The following is a 26,850-nucleotide window of genomic DNA, read 5'->3' as shown; positions in this document are numbered from 1 at the left end:
TAGTTCGCCCGAAGTGCACTTCAGGTCAACTTATGGGGTACCTCCATACTCACAAGAGATGGGGTTACAAATTTGGGGGGGTATTTTCTGCTATTAACCCTTGCAAAAATGTGAAATTTGGGGGGAAACATTTTAGTGAAAAAAATATATATTTTTTTTACATATGCAAAAGTCGTGAAACCCCTGTGGGGTATTAAGGCTCACTTTATTCCTCGTTACGTTCCTCAAGGGGTCTAGTTTCCAAAATGGTATGCCATGTGTTTTTTTTTGCTGTTCTGGTGCCATAGGGGCTTCCTAAATGTGACATGCCCCCCAAAAACCATTTCAGAAAAACTCACTCTCCAAAATGCCACTGTCGCTCCTTCCCTTCTGAGCCCTCTACTGCGCCCGCCGAACACTTGACATACACATATGAGGTATTTCCTTACTCGAGAGAAATTGGGTTAAACATTTTAAGAATATTTCTCTCTTTTTACCCCTTGTAAAAATGCAAAAACTGGGTTTACAAGAACACGAGAGTGTAAAAAATGAAGATTTTGAATTTTCTCCTTCAACTTGCGGCTATTCCTGTGAAACACCAAAAGGGTTAACAAACCTTTTGAATGTCATTTTGAATACTTTGAGGGGTGCAGTTTTTATAATGGTGTCATTTATGGGGTATTTCTAATAAGAAGGCCCCTCAAATCCACTTCTAAACAGAACTGGTCCCTGAAAAAAATCAAATTTTGAAAATTTTTTGAAAAATTGGAAAATTGCTGCTGAACTTTGAAGCCCTCTGATGTCTTTCAAAAGTAAAAACTTGTCAACTTTATGATGCAAACAAAGTAGACATATTGTATATGTGAATCAATATATAATTTATTTGGAATATAGATTTTCCTTCTAAGCAGAGAGCTTCAAAGTTAAAAAAATGCAAAATTTTAAAATTTTTCATCAAATTTTGGAATTTTTCACCAAGAAATGATACAAGTATCGACAACATTTTACTGCTAACATAAAGTAGAATATGTCACGAAAAAACAATCTGGGAATCAGAATGAAAGGTAAAAGCATCCCAGAGTTATTAATGCCTGAAGTGACAGTGGTCAGATGTTAAAAAAATGGCCGGGTCCTTAAGGTATATTTGGGCTGGGTCCTTAAGGGGTTAAGGACACATGACGTATGAGAAATTGGGAGAAATTGGGCTTCAAATTTTTTTTTTGGGGGGGGGGGGGAGGGTATATTCTGCTATTACCCTTTTTAAAAATGTAAAAATTTTGGGAAACCAAGCATTTTAGGTAAAAAATATATTTTTTATTTTTTTTACATATGCAAAAGTCGTGAATCACCTGTGGGGTATTAAGGTTCACTTTACCCCTTGTTACGTTCCCCGATGGGTCTAGTTTCCAAAACGGTATGCCATGTGTTTTTTTTTTTTTTTTTTTGCTGTCCTTGCACCATAGGGGCTTCCTAAAGGTGACATGCCCCCCAAAAACCATTTGTCACTCCTTCCCTTCTGAGCCCTCTACGGCGCCCGCCGAACACTTTACATAGACATATGAGGTATGTCCTTACTCAAGAGAAATTGGGTTTCAAGTACAAGTAAACATTTTCTCCTTTTTACCCCTTGCAAAAATTCAAAAATTGGGTCTACAAGAACATGCGAGTGTAAAAAATGAAGATTTTGAATTTCCTCCTTCACTTTGCTGCTATTCCTGTGAAACACCTAAAGGGTTAATACACTTACTGAATGTCATTTTGAATACTTTGGGGGGGGGGGGGGGGGGTGTAGTTTTTATAATGGGGTCATTTATGGGGTATTTCTAATATGAAGACCCTTCAAATCCACTTCAAAACTGAACTGGTCCCTGAAAAATAGTGAGTTTGAAAATTTTGTGAAAAATTTCAAAATTGCTGCTGAACTTTGAAGCCCTCTGGTGTCTTCCAAAAGTAAAAACTCATACATTTTATGATGCAAACATAAAGTGGACATATTGTATATGTGAACCCAAAAAATATATATTTTAAATATCCATTTTCCTTACAAGCAGAGAGCTTTAAAGTTAGAAAAATGCAAAATTTTCAATTTTTTTCATCAAATTTGGGTATTTTTCACCAAGAAAGGATGCAAGTTACCATAAAATTTTACCACCAAGATAAAGTAGAATGTGTCACGAAAAAACAATCTCGGAATCAGAATGATCACTAAAAGCATTCCAGAGTTAATGTTTAAAATGACAGTGGTCAGATTTGCAAAAAACGCTCTGGTCCTTAAGGTGTAAAATGCACTGGTGCTTAAGGGGTTAAGCATTAATAACTCAGATGCTTTTACCTTTCATTCTAATTCCGAAATTGTTTTTTCGTGACATTCTACTTTAGGTTAGTGGTAAATTTTTGCCGATACTTGCATAATTTCTTGGTGAAAAAATTTCATTTGGTCAAAATTTGATGAAAAAAAATTAAAATTTAGCATTTTTCTAACTTTGAAGCTCTCTGGAATGTCTGTTTTCCTTACAAGCAAATAAATGATATTTTGAATCACATATACAATATGTCTACTTTATATTTTCATCATAAAATTGATGTGTTTTTACTTTTGGAAGACATCAGAGGGCTTCAAAGTTCAGCAGCAATTTTCCAATTTTTCACAAAATTTTCAAAATCAGAATTTTTCAGGGACCAGGGATTTTTCAGGGCCTTCATATTATAAATACCCCACAAATGACCCAATTATAAAAACTGCACCCCTCAAAGTATTCAAAATGACATTCAGAAAGTTTGTTAACCCTTTAGGCGTTTCACAGGAATAGCAGCAAAGTGAAGGAGAAAATTCTAAATCTTAATTTTCTTTTTTACACTCGCATGTTCTTGTAGCCCCACTTTTTGAATTTTACAAGGGGTAATAGATGAAAATTCCCCCAAAAATGTTTCCCCAATTTCTCTCGAGTAAGGAAATACTTCATGTGTATGTTAAGTGTTCGGCGGGCACAGTAGACGGCTCAGAAGGGAAGGAGAGACAATGGGATTTTGGAGAGTGAATTTTGCTGAAATGGTTTTTGGGGGGCATGTCACATTTTGGAAGCCCCTATGGTGCCAGAACAGCAGAAAACCCCCACATGGCATACCATTTTGGAAACTACACCCCTCAAGGCACGTAACAAGGGATCCAGTGAGCCTTAACACCCCACAGGTGTTTGACGACTTTTCGTCAAAGTCGGATGTGTAAATGAAAAAAAAATTCTCACTAAAGTGCAGTTTCCCCCCCAAATTTATCATTTTTACAAAGGGTAATGGGAGGAAATGCCCCCCAAAATTTGTAACCCCATCTCTTCTGAGTATATAAATACCCCCTGTTAGGACGTATAATGCTCTGCGAGCGAACTATAATGCTCAGAAGAGGAGTCACATTTAGCTTTTGGAAAGCAAATTTAGCTGAAATGGTGCAATAGGATAATAGTGTAAATGGTGTAAAGGGTAATAGGAGAAAATGACCATTAACATTTGTAACCCCATTTCTTCTGAGTATGGAAATACCCCATATGTGACCCTAAACTGTTTCCTTGAAATACGACAGGGCTCCGAAGTGACAGAGCGCCATGCGCATTTGAGGACTTCATAGGGATTGCATAGGGGTATTCTACGCCAGTGATTCCCAAACAGGGTGCCTACAGCTGTGGCTGTCCGGAAATGCTGGGAGTTGTTGTATTGCAACAGCTGGAAGCTCCGTTTTGGAAACCCTGCAGTACAATACATTTTTCATTTTCATTGGGGGGGGGGCACAGTGTAAGGGGGTGTATATGTAGCGTTTTACCCTTTATTATGAGTTAGTGTAGTGTTTTTAGGGTACATTCGCACTGGCGGTCGTTTAAGGCGAGTTTACCGCTAGGAGTTCGTGCTGAGACGTGCAGCCCAAATTTGAAGCAGAAAACTAACTGTCAACCTGCCTGTGTGAATGTACCCTGTACGTTCACCTGGGGGGGCAAACCTCCAGCTGTTTCAAAACTATATCTCCCAGTATGTACTGACAGACCATGCATGCTGGGAGTTGTACTTTTGCAACAGCTGGAGGCACACTGGTTGGAAAAGTTCAGTTACCTAACTCAGTATTTTCCAACAAGTGTGCCTCCAGCTGTTGCATAAGTTCAACTCCCATCATGTACTGATCGCCGAAGGGCATGCTGGGAGATGTAGTTATGCAACAGCTGGAGGTACACAACTACAACTCCCAGCATGCAGAGACAGCTGTTTGGGCATGCTGGGATTTGCAGTTTTGCAACATCTGGAGAGCTATAGTTTAGAGACCACTGCACAGTGATCTCCAAACTGTGGACCTCCAGATGTTGCAAAACTACAAATCCCAGCATGCCCAGACAGCAAACTGCTATGTGGGCATGGTGGGAGTTGTAGTTTTGCAAGATCTGGAGGTCTACAGTATAGAGATCACTGTGTAGTGGTCTCCAACTGTAGCTTTCCAGCTGTTGCAAAACTACAAATCCCAGCATGCCTAAACAGCTCTCTGGGCATGCTGGGAGTTTTGCAACATCTGGAGGGCTACAGTTTAGAGACCACTATAGTGGTCTCAGACTGTAGCCCTCCAGATGTTGCTAAGCAACTCACCGTCTTCTGTAGGATCCAGGGAGCTGAGTCTCCGTCCTTCTGCCGATCGTCGCCCGCTGCCGTCGCCGATCGTCGCCCGCTGCCGTCGCCGATGGGTGAGTGGACTTCGCCCCTCTGTCCCCTTCGTTTCCCCATCCTGCCCCGCCTATTGTGGGTGGGCAGAACGGGGAAACCGAAAGTAAACACTAGGGATCGACCGATTATCAGCCGGTATTATCGGCCGATAATCACGATTTTGGGCATTATCGGTATCGGCAATTATCTTGCCGATAAGCCGATAATGCCCCGCCCCCACCGCACCGCGACTGCCACCCCCTCGACCCGCCGCACCTCCAACCCACCGCACCGCGTCGCACCCCCCACCGTGATGCTAGGCGGTATACCGGTATGGATTTTTTCCCATACCGCTATACCGGTCGGGCCCCTCCCCGACCCTCCGAGTGAATAAAAAAAATTAAACTTACCCGTAATGGGGGTGGTCCAGGCCATCCTTCCTTCATGTAGTGTCCGGGGGCGTTCCGGGTGGAGGGTGGTCCGGTCCGGGCTGTCCTTCTCTGGCGGGCCTCTTCTCCACACCGGGCAGGCTCCGGCCTAGTACGCTGCATAGACGCCGCTACGCCGTGACGTCAGGTGCGTCGCTGCGCACGGGAGTCACTGCGCAGCGACGTCTATGCAGCATACTAGGCCGGAGCCTGCCCGGAGTGGAGAAGAGGCCCGCCGGAGAAGAAGGACAGCCCGGACCGGACCACCCTCCACCCGGAACGCCCCCGGACACTACAGGAACGATGGATGGATGGCCCGGAGCACCCTGGCAGGTAGGGGAGAGAAGCGGGTGGTGGTGGTGGCGGTGGCCTATGGCCCCGCAAAAGCCACTGCAGATCATTGATTTAAAGCGCCCGCTTTAAATCAATGATCTGCAGCGGTGTCGCAGGGGGTTAAATAGCCGATAACTTATACCGAAATATCGGTATAAGTTATCGGCTATCGGTCCTAACCTGCACCGATTATCGGCCCTAAAAAACCGATATCGGTCGATCCCTAGTAAACACCCCTGCCACCTCACTCCTATCCCTTTAGGGGGATTGTGGGTGTCATGGACAACCGTGATCCCCTTCTATTCCGGGTCACCATATACCCGCATGACCCGGAATCGGCGCAAATCGATAGTGTAAATTCACTTGCAATTTGCGTCGATCATCGACATGGGGGGGGGGTCCGTCGGGGACTGAAATTCCCACGGGCGTACAGGTACGCCCTGGGTCCCTATGTGGTTAAGAGATTGTTTTTCAAAACATATTGTACTTTATATTAATTGTAAATATTGTGAAAAATTGGAAACATTCTCATTTCTCAATGTTTGAAACTCTCTAATTGTAAGAAAAATAGTCATGCCAAATAAATTTAGTTATTAATTCACATCTACAACATGTCTATTTTATGCTGGCATTTGTTAAACACTCTTTTACTTTTTACGACATTCAAAGACTTATAACATTAGCATTTTTTCTAATTTTCTACGAAAGTTCAAAATTAATTTTTTTAGGGGCCACTTGAATTCTGAATGTGTGTGTGTAGTAAAGCAGACCGATAATGTGGTCATGCTCCAATACTTTGTTATTTTATAGCCTGTCAATTTAAGGCTACTTTTGCACTGCCACAAACATCCGTTTAGGCTCTTCCTCCCCCCCCCCCCCCCCCCCAAAGGGTACTCTGGTAGAAAACTTTTTTTTTTTTTTTTTTTTTAAATGAACTGGTGCCAGAAAGTGAAAGATTTGTAAATGACTTGTAAATGACTTAAAAAATCTTTATTCTTCCAGTACTTATTAGCCGTTGTATGCTAAAGAGGAAATTCTTTGCTTTTTGAATTTCTTTTTGTGTCAGCAACTGTCCAGAGCAGCATAGGTTTGCTATGGGGATTTTCTCCTGCTCTGACAGTTCCTGATACGGGCATCAGGTGTCAGGAGAGCACTGTTGAAAGGACAAAAAAAAGAAAGAAAAAAAAAATGAATTTCCTCTGTAGCATACAGCTGCTAAAAAGTACTGGAAGGATAAAGATTTTTTTTTTTTTTCTGGCACCAGTTCATAAAAAAATTTTTTAAATTCCATTGGAGTACCCCTTTAAAAACTTTTGTTTCCTTTAATGATCATTAGTGTGATGGAGCCCAACGGGAAGCATAACTGGAACAGAGGATCCCATTCACTTGAATGGGATTCTCTGACGCACGTTATTGCAGCCGTTATTCCACCAGAAGATAGCGGGAGAAAAAGACGTTTAAGCACAAATTTTTCTCTGTATCCTCCCCATGTGTCCAGCTTTATAAAGCTTGTTCTAGAGAGAAAAAAAAAAAAAAAAAAAAAAAAAAACATACAATTTCTGGAAAACCATGGTATGGCAGCAACCCTTAAACAAGTTCAAGGAGGGCATGGATGTTTTTCTGGATGGATACTAGGTTTATGTGGATAGACCAATGATCCAGAGATTTATTCTGATCGCCATATTGGAGGTGGGAAGGATTTTTCCGCTGTCATGGGGCAATTGGCATCAGCCTCAGTTTTTTTTGCCTTCCTATGGCTTGACATAGTAGGGTTTTAGGTTGAACTATCGATTCTAGTCTGTTTTTCAACCTTACAAACTGTTACCCAAAGCCACACTGTGTGCTGCCATACAGCCTCAATAATGGTGCATCAACTGACCTGTGGCATCTGGTTAATGGGGTAGCTCATCACCACTGATCAGTCAGCTGAAGCTTTACTGTACTTATTAGGGTGTACTCACACAATGCAGTTCTGCTTCTATGTTCAATCATTTAGTTTACATCGAAATCAGCAGATTTAAATATGTGCAGGATCCTGATTTAAAGCTGCAGAATCGATTAAAAACTGACTCAAATCTACAGCTTCAAATCCTGCCCATCAAATATGCGCAGGACACTGTATGTGTGAATAGGCCATTAAAGGAACTCGACAGCAGCATCACTTTACCTAACCTGAATACACATTTTAATAGCACAGGTGATGCAGTTTCAAATGCAGTAATACCTTTTAAGTACATTTTAAGTGACTGGAAAAAATCCTTTCACATGACAATTGAACCGTCAAGTGGCCTCTTCAATAAGCTTATCGGTGGGTCTGCCAGGAAGAGGCCATCAATTTCTAAAGGCCAGATGACCCCTTTAAATGCTGCCAGAATTTTTTTGGGGAAAAATGCAGTTTTCCTCATTGAAACATCACCTCTAAAACATCCCAATCGACAAAAAATAAAATAAAAACATTTAAACCCCCCCTTAAGGACACAGGGCATACTTGTGCGCACAGTCTAAAAACGCTAATAACTTCAGATCCCAGCACAAAAAATAAGCCCTCGTACCGCCCCGTAAGTGGAAAAATAAAGTTATAGGGGTCAAAAGATGACAATTTTAAACGTATTCATTTTCATACATGTAGTTCAGATTTTTTCCAGAAGTCCGACAATCAAACCTATATAAGCAGGGTATCATTTTAATCGTATGGACCTGAAAGAAGAAGAAAAGGTGTTCTCTTTACTGAAAAATGCACTTGTCTTCAATTTTGTCGCACAATGAATTTTCCCTTTTTTTTTTTTAGTAAAATGACTCATTGCAAAGTAGAATTGGTGGTGCAAAAAATAAACCATCATATGGAATTTTAGGTGCAATATTGAAAGGGTTATGATTTTTAAAAGGTAAGGAGGAAAAAACGAAAGTGCAAAAGAAAACCAAAAAAAAAAAACGAGGAGTTATCCAGGAATAGAAAAACAGAGCTAACTTCTCTTAACCTGATACCTGAGAACAACCATGGACGAATATAGACGTCCAGTTTGGCGGCCGTTCCCGCAAATAGACGTCTATACTCATCCATTATTCTCGTGGGTGCTGCCGTAATGGCCGACATTCGCAACCGCGTGGATATCCACCATTAACCCCTCAGATGCCGTGATCAGTACAGATCACGGCATCTGCAGCAGTGAGCATGTTAAAATAGATGATCGGATCGCCCGCAGTGCTGCCGCGGTGATCTGATCATCTGTAATGGCGGACAGAGGTCTCCTAACCTGCCTCCGTCCGTCTCCCGACATCTCCTGCTCTGGTCTGAGATCGAGCAAACCAGAGCAGAAGATCACCGATAATACTGATCAGTGCTATGCTCTATGCATAGCACTGAACAATATTAGCAATCAAATGATAGATAGTCCCCTATGGGGAGTAAAAAATTAAAAAAAAAGTTGAAAAATGTAAAAATAAAAGATAGTGAAGAATCCGCTCCCCCAATAAAAAATGAAAATTATGAGTTTTTCCCATTTTACCCCCAAAAAGTGTAAAAAAAAATGTTATAGACATATTTGGTATCGCCGAATGCGCGTAAATGTCCAATCAAAATAGAATGTTAATGATCCCGTATTGTGAACGGTGTAAACGTAGAAAAAAATACTGCCCTATATATACAGAAAAATGAATAAGTTATAGGTGGTCAAATAAGGGCGATATTAGATTACTGATTTTTTTTTTTAAGCGGTACAAAAAATAAAAAAGTTTCTAGCCATGGGTATCATTTTAATCGTATTGGCCCACAGAATAAAGAACACGTAATTTTTACCGTTAAGTGTACATTGTGAAAATGAAACCCTCCATAATGTGCAAAATTGTGGTCTTCATTTTAATTTCCTCCCTAAAAAAAAATTTGGGAGAGGTTTCATTACAAAGTACAATTGGTCACGTAAAAAAACAAGCCCTTATATGGGTCTGTGGATGGAGAAAAAAATAAAAAATAAAAAAAGTTATGGATTTTAGAAGGAGAGTAGGAAAAAAAAAAAACGAAAAGCAAAAATTTTATTGGCCTGGTCCTTAAGGTTAAATTCGGATTGATCACCGCATGTCTGCTATTAACGGTGGCCCTCAGCTACAAGAATCAGCTGGGAGCCGTCACCATACACCGTTAACGACACATGTCCTTGGTCGTTAACAAGTTAAAAACTGCAGCATTCTGATCCCTATAACATTCTCATTTTTCCGTATAGAGGGCTGCATAAGTGCTCATTTTTTTGTACTGTGACATGTAGTTTTTATTGGCAACATTTTTGCATATATTTAACCTTTTATTATGTTTTTGCCATTCATTGTACGAGATCATAAAGATTATATTTTGATAGCTTGGACATTTATTTATCTTTTTTAAAACACACAGGGTAAAATAAGCAAAAGGGGAGATTAAAATTTTTATTGAGCGAAAGAATTTATTCACAACCAGATTGCTTTTTTTATTTTCTGGAGGAATAAAAAAAAATATATATTTTTTTAACTAGTATTCTGATTGGTTGCTATGGGCAACTTCACCAGTCTTCCTCTATACAGGTTTTGATAAATCTCCCCCCCCCTCATATCAACAAGCTTAGTATTCCTCAATAACCTGATCGATCTCTCGTTATACAGATAGGGAAAGATCAATAAAAGGCCAATTGGCAGGAAGGGGCCAACTTTGACCATGAAGATGACTTTTTATCCAGTTTCCAACTTGTTTTAACCCCTTAAGGATGCAGCTCATTTTCAACTTAAGGACGCAGCCTTTTTTTTGTAAATCTGACCACTGTCACTTTAACCCCTTAAGGGCAATGGACGTACTCCTACGCCCCCATTTCCGAGTCCTTAAGGACCGAGGATGTAGGAGTACGTCCTGTCCATTCCCGGCACCCCGCCGCTAGCCGGTGCCCGATGCCTGCTGAAATCGTTCAGCAGGCATCGCGGCATATCGCCCAGGGGGGTCATTATGTCCCCCCATGTCGGCGATGGCCGCAGATCGCTGGACATTTCAGTCCAGCGATCTGCGGCGATTCCAGGTCAATCGGGTCTCCAGTGACCCGGAATTACTGGCTGATTGGGGCATTCAGAGACGGCCCCGAACAGCCATAGCCAGCAGGGGTGAGGTGGCACTGGTGCCACCTCACGATCGCCCTGATTAGTCGGCCGGTTTCCCGGCTGGAAAAGGGCACCTTTTCCGGAGGACGTGAGCGGGTGCGGTATGTGCACCCGGGGACCCCGATCCCCGGCGTCAATGTTGGGATCGGGGCCCCAAGAGCAGCAGCGGCGGCGGCGAGGGACTAACCTGCAGCGGAGTAGCAGCAGGTGGTGAGTGACAGACTCCTGCTGTTGCTTAGCAACAGCTCCCAGCATGCAAAAAGGGCATTCTGGGAGCTGTAGTTATGCAACAGCAGGAGGCAGACCACCACAACTCCCAGCATTCCCTTATGGGCATGCTGGGACTTGTAGTTTTGCAACAGCTGGAGGCACATTTTTTTCTAGGGAAAAGTGTACCTTCAGCTGTTGTATAACCAACTCCCAGATTGCACAATCAGCTGAAGTGCATGCTGGGAGTTGTAGTGGTGCATCTGCTGGTTGCATAACTACAACTCCCAGCATGCCCGTTGGCTGTCGGTGACTGCTGAGAGTTGTAGTTTTGCAACAGCTGGAGGCACACTGAGTTAAGTAGCAAACCAGTGTGTCTCCAGCTGTTGCATAACTACAATCCCCAGCATCTCCAGCCAAGGAATTATGCCTCCAGCTGTTGCATAACTACAAGACCCAGCATGCCCTTCCGCTGTCCGTACATGCTGGGGGTTGTAGCTTTTGCAACAGCTGAAGGTACACTGGTTGCAAAACACTGAGTTTGTTACCAAACTCGGTGTTTCACAACCAGTGTGCCTCCAGCTGTTTCAAAACTACAACTCCCAGCATGCACTGATAGACCGTACATGCTGGGAGTTGTAGTTTTGCAACAGCTGGATGTTTACAGTAAGTATCCGGCTGCAAGTTTGAGCTGCGGCAAATTTTCTGCCGCAGCTCAAACTGCAAGCGAGAAACTACTGTGAACTCCCGCCCGTGCGACTGTACCCTAAAAACACTACACTACCACAAAATAAAATGTAAAAAACACTACACATACCCCTACACAGCCCCCCTCCCCAATAAAAATGAAAAACGTCTGGTACACCTCCAGCTGTTGCAAAACAACTACTCCCAGTATTGCCAGATAGCCACTGACTGTCTAGGCATGCTGGGAGTTTTACAACAGCTGGAGGCACCCTGTTTGGGAATAACTGGCGTAGAATACCCCTATGCAAGTCCCTAATTTAGGCCTCAAATGCGCATGGCGCTCTCACTTTGGCGCCCTGTCGTATTTCAAGGAAATAGATTAGGGTCACATATGGGGTATCGCCGTACTCGGGAGAAATTGTGATACAAATTTTTGGGGGTATTTTCTGCTACTACCCTTTTTAAAAATGTTGAAAATTTGGGAAACATAGCATTTTAGGTAAAAAAAAAAATATATATTTTTTTTTACATATGCAAAAGTCGTGAATCACCTGTAGGGTATTAAGGTTCACTTTACCCCTTGTTACATTCCCCGAGGGGTCTAGTTTCCAAAATGGTATGCCATGTGTTTTTTTTTTTTTTTGCTGTCCTGGCACCATAGGGGCTTCCTAAAGGTGACATGCCCCCCAAAAACTATTTGTCGCTCCTTCCCTTCTGAGCCCTCTACTGCGCTCGCTGAACAATTAACAGACATATGAGGTATGTCCTTACTCGAGAGAAATTTGGTTTCAAATACAAGTAAAAATTCTGCTTTTTACCCCTTGCAAAAATTCAAAAATTGGGTCTACAAGAACATGCAAGTTTAAAAAATTAAGATTTTGATTTTTGTCCTTCACTTTGCTGCTATTCCTGTGAAACACCTAAAGGGTTAATACACTTACTGAATTTCGTTTTGAATACTTTGGGGGGTGTAGTTTTTATAATGGGGTATTTCTGATATGAAGACCCTTCAAATCCACTTCAAAACTGAACTGGTCCCTGAAAAATAGTGAATTTGAAAATTTTGTGAAAAATGTCAAAATTGCTGCTGAACTTTGAAGCCCTCTGGTGTCTTCCAAAAGTAAAAACTCATACTTTTTATGATGCAAACATAAAGTAGACATATTGTATATGTGAACCCAAAAAAAATATATATTTTGAATATCCATTTTCCTTACAAGCAGAGAGCTTCAAAGTTAGAAAAATGCTAAATTTTTAATTTTTTTCATCAAATTTGGGGATTTTTCACCGAGAAAGGATGCAAGTTACCATAAAATGTTACCACTAAGTTAAAGTAGAATGTGTCACGAAAAAACAATCTCGGAATCAGAATGATAACTAAAAGCATTCCAGAGTTATTCATGTTTAAAGTGACAGTGGACAGATTTGCAAAAAATGCTCTGGTCCTTAAGGTGTGAAATGGCCTGGTCCTTAAGGGGTTAAAAGTAAAAGCATCCTAGTTATTAATGCTTAATTCCGATTCTGAGAGTTTTTTGTGACATTCTAATTCATGTTAGATGTAAGTTTTGGTTGATACTTGCATCATATCTTGATGAAAAATTCCAAAATTTTATGAAAAATTCCAAAATTTAGCATTTTTTATTTTTATTTGAGACTCTCTGCTTATAAGGAAAATGGATATCCCAAATAAATTATAGATTTATTCACATATACAATTTGTCTACTTTATATTTTCATCATAAAGTTGACAAGTTTTTACTTTTGGAAGACATCAAAGGGCTTCAAAGTTCAGCAACAATTTAAAAAATTGTCACACATTTTTTTCAAAATCTGAATTTTTCAGGGACCAGTTCAGGTTCGAAGTGGATTTGAGGGCCCTTCATATTAGAAATACCCCATAAATGACCCCATTATAAAAACTGCACCTCTCAAAGTATTCAAAATGAAATTTAAGTGTGTTAACCCTTTAGGTGTTTCACAGGAATAGCAGCAAAGTGAAGGAAAAAATTTGAAATCTTCATTTTTTACACTCGCATGTTCTTGTAGACCCAGTTTTTGAATTTTTACAAGTTTTAAAAGGAGAGAAATCTTCCTAAAATTTGTAACCCAATTTCTCTTGAGTAAGGAAATACCTCATATGTGTATCTCAAGTGCTCTGTGGGTGCACTAGAGGGCCCAGAAGGGAAGGAGCCACAATGGGATTTTGGAGAGAGTTTTTCTGAAATGGCTTTTGGGGGGGGGGGGGGCCCATGTCCCATTTAGGAAGCCCCTATGATGCCAGAACAGAAAGAAAAAGAAACACATGGCATACTATTTTGGAAACTACACCCTTCAAGGAACGCAACAAGGGGTACAGTGAGCCTTAAAATCCCACAGGTGACGACTTTTCGTTAAAGTCGGATGTGTAAATGAAAAAAAAAAATTCACTAAAATGGTGTTTTTTTCCCCCATATGCAACTTTTTTACAATGGGTAATAGGAGAAAATGCCCCCCAAAATTTGTATCCCCATTTATTCTGAGTATGGAAATACCTCATGTGTGGACATCAAGTGCTCTGCTGCTGCACAACAATGCTCAGAAGAGAAGGAGCCCCATTGGGCTTTTGGAGAGAGAATTTGGTTGGAATAGAAGTCGGGGGTCATGTGTGTTTACAAAGCCCCCCGTGGTGCCAGAACAGTTGACTCCCCCACATGTGACCCCATTTTAGAAACTACACCCCTCACAGAATTTAATATGGGGTGCAGTTTGACAGATCCTTGGAACAGTGGGCTGTTCAAAAGAAAATTTTTCATTGTAATGGACCACAGTTCCAAAAATCTGTCAGACACCTGTGGGGCATAAATGCTCACTGCACCCCTTATTACATTACGTGAGGGGGGGGGGGTCCATTGTTCTGGCACTATGGGGGATTTGTAAACATACGTACCCTTCAATTCTGGACAAATTTTCTCTCTAAAAGCCCAATGGCGCTCCTCTTCTGAGCAGTGTAGTTTCACCCACAGAGCACTTAACATCCACATATGGGGTATGTTCTCACTCAGAAGAAATTGCGTTACAAATTTTGGGGGTCTTCCCCCCCCCCCCTTTTACCTCTTGTGAAAATAAAAAGGTATGGGGCAACACCAGCATGTTCGTGTAATTTTTTTTTTTTTTTTTACACTAACAGGCTGGTTTAGACCCCAACATTTCCTTTTCATAAGGGGTAAAAGGAGAGTTCCCCAAAATTTGTGACGCAATTGCTCCTGAGTACGGAAATACCCCATGTGGCCCTAAACTTTTTCCTTGAAATAAGACAGGGCTCTGAAGTGAGAGAGCGCAATGCACATTTGAGGACAATATTAGGGATTACATAGGGGTGGACATTGGGAATCACTGGCATAGGGCATAGAATAACCCTAACAGGGTGCCTCCAGCTGTTAAACTCCTAGCATGCCTGGAAAGTCCGTGGCTGTCCGGAAATGCTAGGAGTTGTTTACATCAGCTGGAGGCTCCGTTTTGGAAACACTGCCGTACGATACGTTTTTCATTTTTATTGGGGGGGGAACGGACGGACCGTGTAAGGGGGTGTATATTTAGTGTCTTACCCTTTATTATGTGTTAGTGTAGTGTCGTGTAGTTTTTTAGGGTACACTCACACAGGCGGGTTTACGGCGAGTTTCCCGCTAGGGTTTGCGTGCAAAACGGAAAACTTGCGGCAGCTCAATCTTCAAGCAGGAAACTCACTGTAAACCTGCCTGTGTGAACGTACCCGGTACATTCACATGGGGGGGAGGGCGCAAACCTCCAGCTGTTGCAAAACTACAACTCCCAGCATGTACTGACAAAAACCGTGCATGCTGGGCTTTGTGCTTTAGCAACAGCTGGATTCACACTGGTTGTAAACCTTCAGTTAGGTTCTATTACCTAACTCAGTATGTTCCAACCAGTGTGCCTCCAGCTGTTGCAAAACTACATCTCCCAGCATGTACTGATCACCAAAGGGCATGCTGAGAGATGTAGTTATACAACAGCTGGAGGTACGCAACTACAACTCCCAGCATGGTGAGAAAGCCGTTTGCTGTTCGTGCATGCTGGGAGTTGTAGTTTTGCAAGATTTAGAGGGCCACGGTTTAGAAACCACCACACAGTGATCTCCAAACTGTAGCCCTCCAGCTTTTGCAAAACTACAAATCCCAGTATGCCCACAGCAGTTTGCTATGTGGGTATGCTGGGATTTGTAGTTTTGCAACATCTAGAGGGCTACAGTTGGGAGACCACTGTATAGTGGTCTCCAAATAGAGATGAGCGAACATACAGTAAATTCGATTCGTCACAAACTTCTCAGCTCTGCGGTTGCTGACTTTTCCTGCATAAATTTAGTTCAGCTTTCAGGTGCTCTGGAAAAGGTGGATATAGTCCTAGGAAAGTCTCCTAGGACTGTATCCACCTTTTCCAGCCTACGGGAGCACTTGAAAGCTGAACTAATTTATGCAGGAAAAGTCAGCAACCGCCGAGCCGAGAAGTTCGTGACGAATCGAACTTACTGTAAGTTCGCTCATCTCTATCTCCAAACTGTACCCCTCCAGATGTTGCTAGGCAACTCATCGGCTTCCGTAGGATCGCCACACCAGGGGGGAGAGAAGATCTGCGCTCGCCGCCGCCGAGCGCCAGTAAGGGATCTCCACCGCCGCTGCTGGACAGTTCCCCGTTCTGCCCGGATTACCGTTGGTGGGTAGAAGAGGGGAACTGAACTTTAACCCCCCCACCCCCGATCTGCTATTGGTAGGTCGCTTCTAACTAGGGGTGTGAATCGCCAAGAATTTGGCGATACGATTCGAATCGCTATACCAGTGTGGCGATTCGATATATCCCGATACCGTCTAGGTGACGATACATCGCGATATATCCCGATACATAGCCCACCAGGGAGCATTCACAGATCCCTTTAGACGCCGCTGTCAGCTTTGACAGCGGCAATCTAGTAGTCCAGCGCGCACTTTTCTAATTTTATCCTGTCTGGGCTGCAAAATAAAAGAAAACACACTTTCTCTTACCTGCCAACGAGCCCTCGGAGGTCCAGTACAGGTGTTCCGTCCCTGGGCTGTATTCTTCTTACTTCCTGTTAGCCCGGCACGTCACACGGAGCTTCAGCCTATCACCAGCCGAGGCGGGACATCGCTGAGGCTGGTGATAGGCTGAAGCTCCATGTGACGTGCCGGGCTAACAGGAAGTAAGAAGAATACAGCCCGGGGACGGAACACCTGTACCGGAGCTCCGAGGTCTCGTTGGCAGGTAAGAGAAAGTGTGTTTTCTTTTATTTTGCAGCCCGGACGGGATAAAATGAGAAAAGTGAGCGCCGGACTACTCCTTTAATAGCCAGCCGCGGTGATCACCGCATGCTGGCTATTAGCGGCGGCCCCCGGCTGGCCGCAGAGTATGGAGCGGGCACGAGTCGGAGCCCGCTCCGTACACCCAGAGCGCAGTCGCATCAGATCCGGCCTGCCCGGCTCCACAAATGTGGAACTTGTATCTCCTGATGCCCGGAACATGCTGTTCCGGGCATCAGGAGATACAAATTCCACATCCCTAAAAGAATAGATTCAAAAATATTTTGAATCGATTCAGTATCGCCAAGTGAAAAAAATCGCGATAATCGCGCGAATCGATTTTTTTCTTACATCCCTACTTCTAACCCGCCAATAGCAGGGATAGGAAGGGTGGAACCCCTGCACCTAACTTGAATCCATTCAGGGGGACAGGGGGTGTCTTGGACACCCCTGATCCCCCTTATTTTCCGGGTCACTGGAGACCCCTAAACGATGCAGATCGCGGGTCTCAGGACCCCCTGGGCGATATGCCAGGATGGCTGCTGTTCGATAACAGCAGCCAGCCCGATCACCCTGTCCGGTGACGTGGAGATCCTGGAACACCGCGCCGTAGATGTATGGCGCAGATGCGCCAAGCAGCATCGTACATTTACGGCACATGCATTAAGGGGTTAAACTACAATTTCACTAAAATGCTGAAGATTTTCACAGTAAATCCTAGACCAGATGGTAAGTAGTAGTATGTATCCGTTTCATGCAGCCTGTGGTTCGGGCAGCACGATATAGGACACAAGATGCCTAAACTCCTCTCAGCTGACCAGGAGAGTTGAGGTTACATCACATCTTGGTTCTGCTGCTTTGTGCACAGCCACAACCTGAAGGCTACATCCCATGAGCGCTCCACACGCCAACCTACGTCCCAATCTGTGCCCAGACTGCTGTTTTATAAGAATCATCTAATCCAACAGCTTCACAAGACCTGTATGACACACTCATTTAGGAACACATACCAAAGGCCACATACACTGAGCCACATGAAGCACTTCCTGCATTCCTCACCATCCCAGCACTTTTCCAGCTGAATTATGTCGTGATGAAACTCTGCTGTCATTCCTGGTTCTGCTCATGCAGGCAGTCACCACTTCTATAGATGATTTTGTAACTCAAGGGTGTGGATCTCCCATCACCCGACACCTGGGACATGCAGTTCTGGGCTCCATAGCCCGGCTTGGGGCAAGAAGGGCCGGACCTGACAAGCGCAGCGACGCTCAGTAGTCTGTATGGAACGGGCTCCGGACTCGTGCCCGCTCCATACTCTGCAGCCCTCGGCTGTTTTCAGTAGCCAGGGGCCACCGCTAATAGCCAGCATGCGGCAATTGCCGCGGCTTGCTATTAACCCTTTAGATCGCAGCTGCCTAAAGGGACATGTGAATGCTACCTGGTGGGCTAGATCACTTACCTCTGCTTCCCTGGTGTGTGTGGATCTGTCATTGATAGAGCCTAGTCCAGCCAGGATCTATCAATGGAACACAATTGCAATTTTTAGAATATCCAAAAAAAAAAAAAGTTAAAAAGCGATTAAAAAAAGTCAGATCAATACCAAAATGTTACCAATACAAAAGATTATGGCGCAAAAAATTAGCCCTCATACAACCAGGTATGTGAAAATAAAAAAAAAAAAATGTAAAAAAAAAAATAAAAACTGCAGGGTCCGTCAAAAAAATGGCTTTTAATTAGAAAAAAAAAATAAAAAATAAGGAAAAATCGCAACAAAAAAGCGGAGAGTCCTTCTATTCTTCTAGAGAAACACATGTATTAACCCCTTAAGGACGCAGGACGTAAATGTACGTCCTGGTGAGGTGGTACTTAACGCACCAGGGCATACATTTACGTCATGTGCATAACCGCGGGCATCGGAGCGATGCCCGTGTCATGCGCGGCTGATCCCGGCTGCTGATCGCAGGCAGGGACCCGCCGGCAATGGCCGACGCCCGCGATCTCGCGGGCGTCCGCCATTAACCCCTCAGGTGCCGGGATTAATACAGATCCCGGCATCTGCGGCAGTGCGTGATTTGAATGAATGATCGGATCGCCCGCAGCGCTGCTGCGGGGATCCGATCATTCAGAACGCCGCACGGAGGTCCCCTCTCCTTCCTCCGTCCGGCTCCCGGCGTCTCCTGCTCTGGTCTGTGATCGAGCAGACCAGAGCAGAAGATCGCCGATAGAACAGATCAGTATTAGCAATCATGGTATTGCTATGAATAGTCCCCTATTAAAAAAAAGTGAAAAATCCCCTCCCCCAATAAAAAAGTAAAACGTCAGTTTTTTCCTATTTTACCCGCAAAAAGCGTAAAAACAAATTTTTATAGACATATTTGGTATCGCCGCGTGCGTAAATGTCCGAACTATTAAAATGTTAATGATCCCGTACGGTGAATGGCGTGAACGAAAAAAAATAAAATAAAGTCCAAAATTCCTACTTTTTTAATACATTTTATTAAAAAAAAATTATAAGAAATGTATTAAAAGTTTTTTATATGCAAATGTGGTATCAAAAAAAAGTACAGATCATGGCGCAAAAAATGAGCCCCCATACCGCCGCTTATACGGAAAAATAAAAAAGTTAGAGGTCATCAAAATAAAGGGATTATAAACGTACTAATTTGGTTAAAAAATTTGTGATTTTTTTTAAGCGCAACAATAATATAAAAGTATGTAATAATGGGTATCATTTTAATCGTATTGACCCTCAGAATAAAGAACACATGTCATTTTTACCATAAATTGTACGGCGTGAAAACAAAACCTTCCAAAATTAGCAAAATTGCGTTTTTCGTTTTCATTTCCCCACAAAAATAGTGTTTTTGGTTGCGCCATACATTTTATGATATAATGAGTGATGTCATTACAAAGGACAACTGGTCGCGCAAAAAACAAGCCCTCATACTAGTCTGTGGATGAAAATATAAAAGAGTTATGATTTTTAGAAAGAGAGGAGGAAAAAATGAAAACGTAAAAATTTAATTGTCTGAGTCCTTAAGTCCAAAATGGGCTGAGTCCTAAAGGGGTATTCCAGGCCAAAACTTTTTTTTTTATATATCAACTGGTTCCTCCTCCCGCTGGAAGGAGGAACATGTACATTCTTCTGCTGGAATTCGGATCCACATTGAAAAGCTCTAAATGGAAATTCTGTGTGCACTAAGTAACAAAACACATCAGAGAATGATTCAAAGCGGAGTTTAAAGGGGTACTCCAGCCCTGAGACATCTTATCCCCTATCCAAAAGGATAGGGGATAAGATGTCTCCTGGCGGGGGTCCCGCCGCTGGGGACCCCCGCAATCTTGTATTCGCCACCCACCTGTTTGAGCTGCATGCCGCGGTGCCAGCTCACAAACAGCTGTGTGGCGACCACGGGGCCAGAGTATCGTGACATCACGACTCCGCCCCGTACGACATCACTCCCAACCCCCGCTATGCAAGTCTATGGGAGGGGGCTTGACGGGAGCCCTGCAGTGAGACATCTTATCCCCTATCCTTTGGATAGGGGATAAGATGTCTCAGGGCCAGAGTACCCTTTAACAAATATTTTGTGCGGATTCCGCCTTAATTTTCCGTAGAATGGGCCACTCATACATTGCTGGAGAGCCAGAGGGACCATTTACATGGAGGGGGATTTACTGAACAAAATGCTGAATTATGGCAACAATTTTACAAACAAATTAGCACACATGCAAAATTTGGTGTTTTATTGGCCTTCGATAAGGGACAGTAACTGGCCTGCCTAAAATACTCAGAAGAAGATTTATCAATCTCCGTAGTAGATTTTTGCGCACGTGTGACTTTTCTATAGATGCTGCGACTTTTTGATTTTTGCTTATTCCAAAGCACATTTCTGAAATTTGCTCACGTAGTAATTATTTTTTTACTTTGCAGTGGTCATGGATTTATCAAATGCGATAATTGCTATTTATGAAGAAAAAAAGTAGCATCTCCATTTAAAAGTCGCATATGTATTCCAGGTCCAACCTGGCTTACAGAAAGTGCATACTTCTGTAGAAAAGGATATTAACACCCACTAACACCTGTTCTTGTTCTGCATCATGAAACAAAACTACCGTATATACTCGAGTATAAGCCGACCCGAGTATAAGCCGAGACCCCTAATTTCAACCCAAAATCCCAGGAAAAGTTATTGACTCGAGTATAAGCCTAGGGTGGGAAATACCTCATCCCCCCCTGTCATCATCCAGACCCGTCATTAACATCCTCATCATCATCCCCTTGTCATCATCCCACACATCCCCCCTTCATCATCCCCTTATCATCCCACACATCCCCCCTTCATCATCCCCTTATCATCCCACACATCCCCCCTTCATCATCCCCTTATCATCCCACACATCCCCCCTTCATCATCCCCTTATCATCCCGCACATCCCCCCTTCATCATCCCCTTATCATCCCGCACATCCCCCCTTCATCATCCCCTTATCATCCCACACATCCCCCCTTCATCATCCCCTTATCATCCCACACCCCCCCCCCCCTTCATCATCCCCACACCCCCCCCTTCATCATCCTCTTCTCATCATTCGCCCTCAGTGGTCTTCAACCTGCGGACCTCCAGAGGTTTCAAAACTACAACTCCCAGCAAGCCCGGGCAGCCATCGGCTGTCCGGGCTTGCTGGGAGTTGTAGTTTTGAAGCCTCCGGAGGTCCGCAGGTTGAAGACCACTGCGGCCTTCAACATCATCCAGCCCCCCTCTCACCCCCTTTAGTTCTGAGTACTCACCTCCGCTCGGCGCTGGTCCGGTCCTGCAGGGCTGTCCGGAGAGGAGGTGGTCCGGTGGGGAGGTGGTCCGGGCTGCTATCTTCACCGGGGGCGCCTCTTCTCCGCGCTTCCGGCCCGGAATAGAGCCGTTGCCTTGACAATGACGCAGAATTACGTTGGCAATGAACGCACCTCTGCGTCGTTGTCACGGCAACGTGACTATTCTGAGGCCGGGCCCGAAGCGCTTAGAAGAGGCCTCCCCGGTGAAGATAGCAGCCCGGAACCAGTATCCCACCGGACCACCTCCTCACCGGACAGCCCTGCAGGACCGGACCAGCGCCGAGCGGAGGTGAGTACTCAGAACTAAAGGGGGTGAGAGGGGGCTGGATGATGTTGAAGGCCGCAGTGGTCTTCAACCTGCGGACCTCCGGAGGTTTCAAAGCTACAACTCCCAGCAAGCCCGGACAGCCGATGGCTGCCCGGGCTTGCTGGGAGTTGTAGTTTTGAAACCTCTGGAGGTCCGCAGGTTGAAGACCACTGCGGGTGGGGGAGTTCACTCGAGTATAAGCCGAGGGGGGTGTTTTCAGCACGAAAAATCGTGCTGAAAAACTCGGCCTATACTCGAGTATATACGGTACTACATTCATGTTAATTATAGAAAAAATTATATTAATAATACTTTGTTAATTTTAGGACAAGTACATGCTGTCGTACCCACTAAACTGTAAAACGAATGTTGTGTTAAAATAGAATAAGGCACAAAATAATTGTGTAAGAATTTTTACAGACTACATTAATAACCCATATGTGGCACTAAGATTTTTCCCTTTAAAAAAAAGAAACATCCGTAGTAATACGGCTTCATGCACATTTTGGCGTGGGTAACTTACTGAGCCTTTTTCTGTGGCTTCACTATTGTTTATGTGCCTGTTGGTGATGCGCTGTCTTCCTTCCTGACGTTAACTCCGGCCTCAGCGCAGCGACGCAAGACTCCATCCATCAACGTCACAAATTGGGGGCTCAAAATTAAACAAAAAAGCCTCCAAAGTACGGATATTCATGGTGCAGCATAGTATGTTTTTAATATTTTTTCATTTCTGAGGGTGGATGGGTTGTTGCGGGATAGTTTGAGTGCAGCTATTTAGTGCCAGTCAGGGTGTCACCCGATGCGGTATGCCCACCCTCCCGTCACTCTCTAGCAACGCTACTGGTAATAATGGATAGCTAAAGAACTTCGGCTATTAACATAAGGGAAAACTTTTCTGCTTTAAAAAATGTTTTTTTTTTTAAAGTGCAATTTATCTATCTATTTGATAAATAGCATATAAGCAAAAGTAAGTTAAAAAAAAAAAAAATGGTCATATAAAAGCAATGCATTTCAAAAAGAATGATAAATCTCATCAGTGATTAAAGGAGTAACCAAGCAAGGGCTGGACTGTGCACCATTATAAAGCATTTTTGGTTATCTGCACGCTTTGCTGCGTAAACGTAGCTGAAAGGCCTCAAAATCATTGTGCTGTGTAAAAGGCTTGTTAAATAAGTGCCAATATGCCAGATCAGTGCTTTTATTGGGGATGTTTTTATATTGTGCTTTGGCACATCTAAAAAGGACCGTTAGACACTAATTTGCACCTAGGCCAGTGCTTTCCAAACTGGGTGACATGACAGTGTCAGCAAAAGTCCCCAGGGGTGTCATGGGACCACCCCTTCCGTGGCCGCTGGTGGCTGTTCTTAACCCATCCACCCCACTCAGTAAGGGTACGTTCACACTACGGAATTTCAGCGGCGGACAATTCCGCCGCTGAAACTGTTCCGCGCAAAGAATGAACATGTTCATTCTTTGCGCCAATTCCGCGAGCACTGCATAGCAGTCAATGTTGACGGCTCAGTGCGCCACGGCCCTAGCACCGAAGTATTTTTGGCGGTGGCCGCCAGACAGAATTTCCGCTCGCGGAGATTCCGCAGTGTGAAAGCACCCCAACAGTACATGAGGTTGAAAATTCTGCCAAATATCTAGATGAAGAGGGGGGGGGGGACACTGAGGCTGATGAAAATTGCCCCATGCTAGAGGGAAAATTTCTCCGAGTCCAATATATGCCAATTAGAATAATCTATGGGTCAACATTCTGTCCTTATAAACCTAGAATCCATAACCTGCAATGTTATTACTCTTCAGAAATACATCAAGGCCTCTTTTGAACTCTTTGTGAGTTCATTATGATCACTTCCTCTGGCAGAGCGTTCCACAGTCTCACTGCTCTTACAGTAAAGAATGCCCGTCTGTCCTGATTTAAAAACCTAGATGAGGCAGATGAGGCAAATAGAGGCTCTTTATCAGACAGTCTAGGCTCAGTTAGTGCTGGGCGGTATACCGGTTTATACCAATTTTTTTTCCTGCACGACATGCATTTTTCCTATACCGCAATACCGGTTGGGCCCCTCCCCCCCCCCTCAAATTAATGATCAGCCACAGCGCACAGTCCCACATCGAGCAACTAATCATATGTGACCCGTGGGCACTGTTCTGCTTCTCTTCCCTAGGCCCAATGAATTATCAGCACTGCGCTGTCCCCCACATCGGGGGACTAATCATATGTGACCCGTGAGCGCTTCTCTCCCAACCCCCCCAAATAATTATCAGCCGCTGCACTGTACTGTATTATCCTGTGCCAAGGCTTCAGAAATAAACAAAATAAACTTTAACTCACCTTCCTACGTTGCCCCATTACCGGCCTCACAGTCCCTCCACTGCTCTTGTTGCTTCCTGGGGATGGAAACGTCACAGAGCCGTCAGCCTACCTCAGTCAGTGATAGGCGATCCTTAAATGACAGTGCGCTTAGCCTATCACTGACTGAGGAGGGACATTGCTTTGGCCGGTGATAGGCTGACGGCTCTGTGACGTTTCCATCCCCAGGAAGCAGCAAGAGCAGTGGAGGGACCGTGAGGCCGGTAATGTAGGAAGGTGAGTTAAAGTTTATTTTGTATATCTCTGAAGCCCGGGCACAGGATAGTACAGCGGGTGATAATTATTTGGGGGGGTGGGGGGGGAGCAGTGCTCACGGGTCACAGATGATTAGTCCCCCGATGTGGGGGACAAGGCAGTGCTGGGCTGATATACCGGGAGGGGGGTAAATACCGTTAAATACGGTGGAAGATCCATAATTTACAAAGATACCGTGATACACATTTTTGGTCATACCGCCCAGCTCTAGGCTCAGTTAGTGAAAAGCTTTTTTTTGCTGAATAATCAATTTAACCAGGCTGGCCAGGGATTGGTTAAGAGGGTCACACAGGATGAAGCAGTGATGAGTGAGGCATCAGAGTATAGATATCTTATGTAGACCACACCCAACTATACATGTTATTGGTGCAAAATACTGAAGTGAACAAGTCCAACTAGGAGGTGATAGAGAAACTAATTTTTATATATATGTATGTACACACATACACACACACCTCCCCAGTGGTATGACCGGCTGAGCACCCCCTATATACACCAGTGGAATGACCCAATAATCACCACTTGTGTGAACAGGAGCAATTATTGGGTCATTCCACTGGTGTGTATATAGAGGCACTCAGGATGTCATCTACCCCAATAAACACCAGTGGCATGACTGGCTGAGCACCCCTATATACACCAATGGTATGACCTGCTGAGCACCCATAGAAATACCAGTGGTATGATCCGCTGATATATATATATATATATACACACACACACACACATCCCAAATATATGACCCCTCAACCTTAGGGGGTCATACCATTGGTCTGTGTATGTATATATATATATATATATATATATATATATATATTTTAGCAAATAAAACCACTGGTCAATATATATTTAGCAATGGTATGACCCCCTAAGCCCCAGCCTGTTTGTTCTGTCTTCTGCAGTCTACACCTAGATCACTCCTCCCCCGATGTGTCTTATGCTCAGTAACGGCCCGTGTATCCTCCCGCAGTCACCTCGGTGTCCGTGTGGTAACCATCCGTCACCCGCCCCGAAGAGAGTCCCGACCAGTCCGGCGACCCGAAGCGCGGCTCCGGCCGGTACCGCATGACATCATACACACCGGGTACGTAAGAGACTCTCCGCACACCATCCGCGCCTCGCACCGGTATTATCCCGCACCCGCCTGCCCCGAGCGCCCGTGACCCGTACGGAGGCCTCAGGCCTAGTCACCCGGGCAAAGCCTCAGCCTCTCGTAGTTTTCAAGCCGAAACTTCGCCACACATCGAAGCCCCAGTGTACGTCACCCACCGGTAAGAACGACGACTCCGTTATATCCCACATCCGCCCGGAAGATTTTTCACATCGTACAAACCTTATGGAGAGCCCTACTGCTCCGGTATCCGCTGTATTCCGGCTCCTCCGCCCAGACCTCTCCTTATTCCGCCATCTTCTCCATTGTTACGAAGGCAGCCCGGAAGTGCGAGAAAGGGGCGTGGCCTTCACTAAACACAGGATGGTGGAACGCCGCGATAAAACGCGTGATTATGGCGAATTTATAACGTCACGTCTGTGTCTAGGCGCCATGTTAGTTGTGGCAGTAAAATAGGTTAGGGCGCCATCTACTGTTGGTTTAGCCTTGCTATATCCCTAAAACTTGCGTCAGTTATTACTTCCAGCCTAGTTGTACAGAGTTAGGTGGTGTTCTCATTACTTTTCGACATTCTTTAAGGGGTACTCCACTGGAAAACAATTTATTTTAAATCAACTGCAGCCAGGAAGTTAAACAGATTTATAAATTAAACATCCACAAAAGGAAAAAGGAGAGCACTCAAGGAGCAATATCACCTTATATCAACAACAGAGCGATCCTTGGCGACCTATGTCAATGTCTCCTGCAGAGTGCATATATGAAAGTGTAAAGTATCCAAAATAGACAAAAAGAGGGGCACGTACGTGCACTCACCGCAAAGCAGAGACGATCGGGTCTGGAGGTCCGGTGACGGGGTGCCGGGTCACAGCATAGGCGCTGGTGTGTGGCGCTCAGAGGCTACGCCGGCAGTTTCGCACGTAAGTGCGTGCTTCTTCTGGCCTCTAGTTTACGTCATAGCGCCCAGGTACTTATCATGGGAGAGAGCGTGGTGTTACCATAGTGATAGTAAACAAAGAGACGGACAGCCCAATAGACCAAAAAACCAACCTCACCAATATGTGAACAACACAACAAAAATGAGGAACAAGCCCATCACCACCTGTGATAGCAGAAGGCCTGAAAATAAAACAAATATAATATATTGGAAAAAATATATAAGGCAATAAACAAGGAAAACTGAAAAACTAGAATGCATGCAATATATAAAAAGGAAAAAGAAAACTAAGGAATGCGTACTTAGGAG

At 44.1% G+C, this 26,850-nt stretch overlaps 1 protein-coding gene across 4 annotated transcripts in view; it reads right to left on the bottom strand.

Moving 5' to 3' along the window:
• RLIM (ring finger protein, LIM domain interacting) overlaps window positions 1-26,440 on the bottom strand; it is a 39,142-nt gene extending 12,702 nt beyond the window's left edge. The window contains exon 1 of one of the 4 annotated variants that reach the window (XM_056539114.1): window positions 26,421-26,440. Coding sequence is in view for 1 of the 4 variants with exons in the window: in XM_056539111.1 (XP_056395086.1) it covers window positions 25,471-25,563 (93 nt within the window). In the remaining 3 variants the exon portion in view is untranslated. The other 3 variants (XM_056539113.1, XM_056539112.1, XM_056539111.1) reach the window with 3 other exon arrangements.
• Window positions 26,441-26,850: the final 410 nt, after the last annotated feature.

The sequence above is a fragment of the Hyla sarda genome, chromosome 9, assembly GCF_029499605.1.
Source record: "Hyla sarda isolate aHylSar1 chromosome 9, aHylSar1.hap1, whole genome shotgun sequence".
Classification (NCBI taxonomy): Eukaryota; Metazoa; Chordata; class Amphibia; order Anura; family Hylidae; genus Hyla; species Hyla sarda.
Note: the sequence above shows the minus strand (reverse complement) of the source record. Positions and strands in the feature narration are given on the sequence as shown.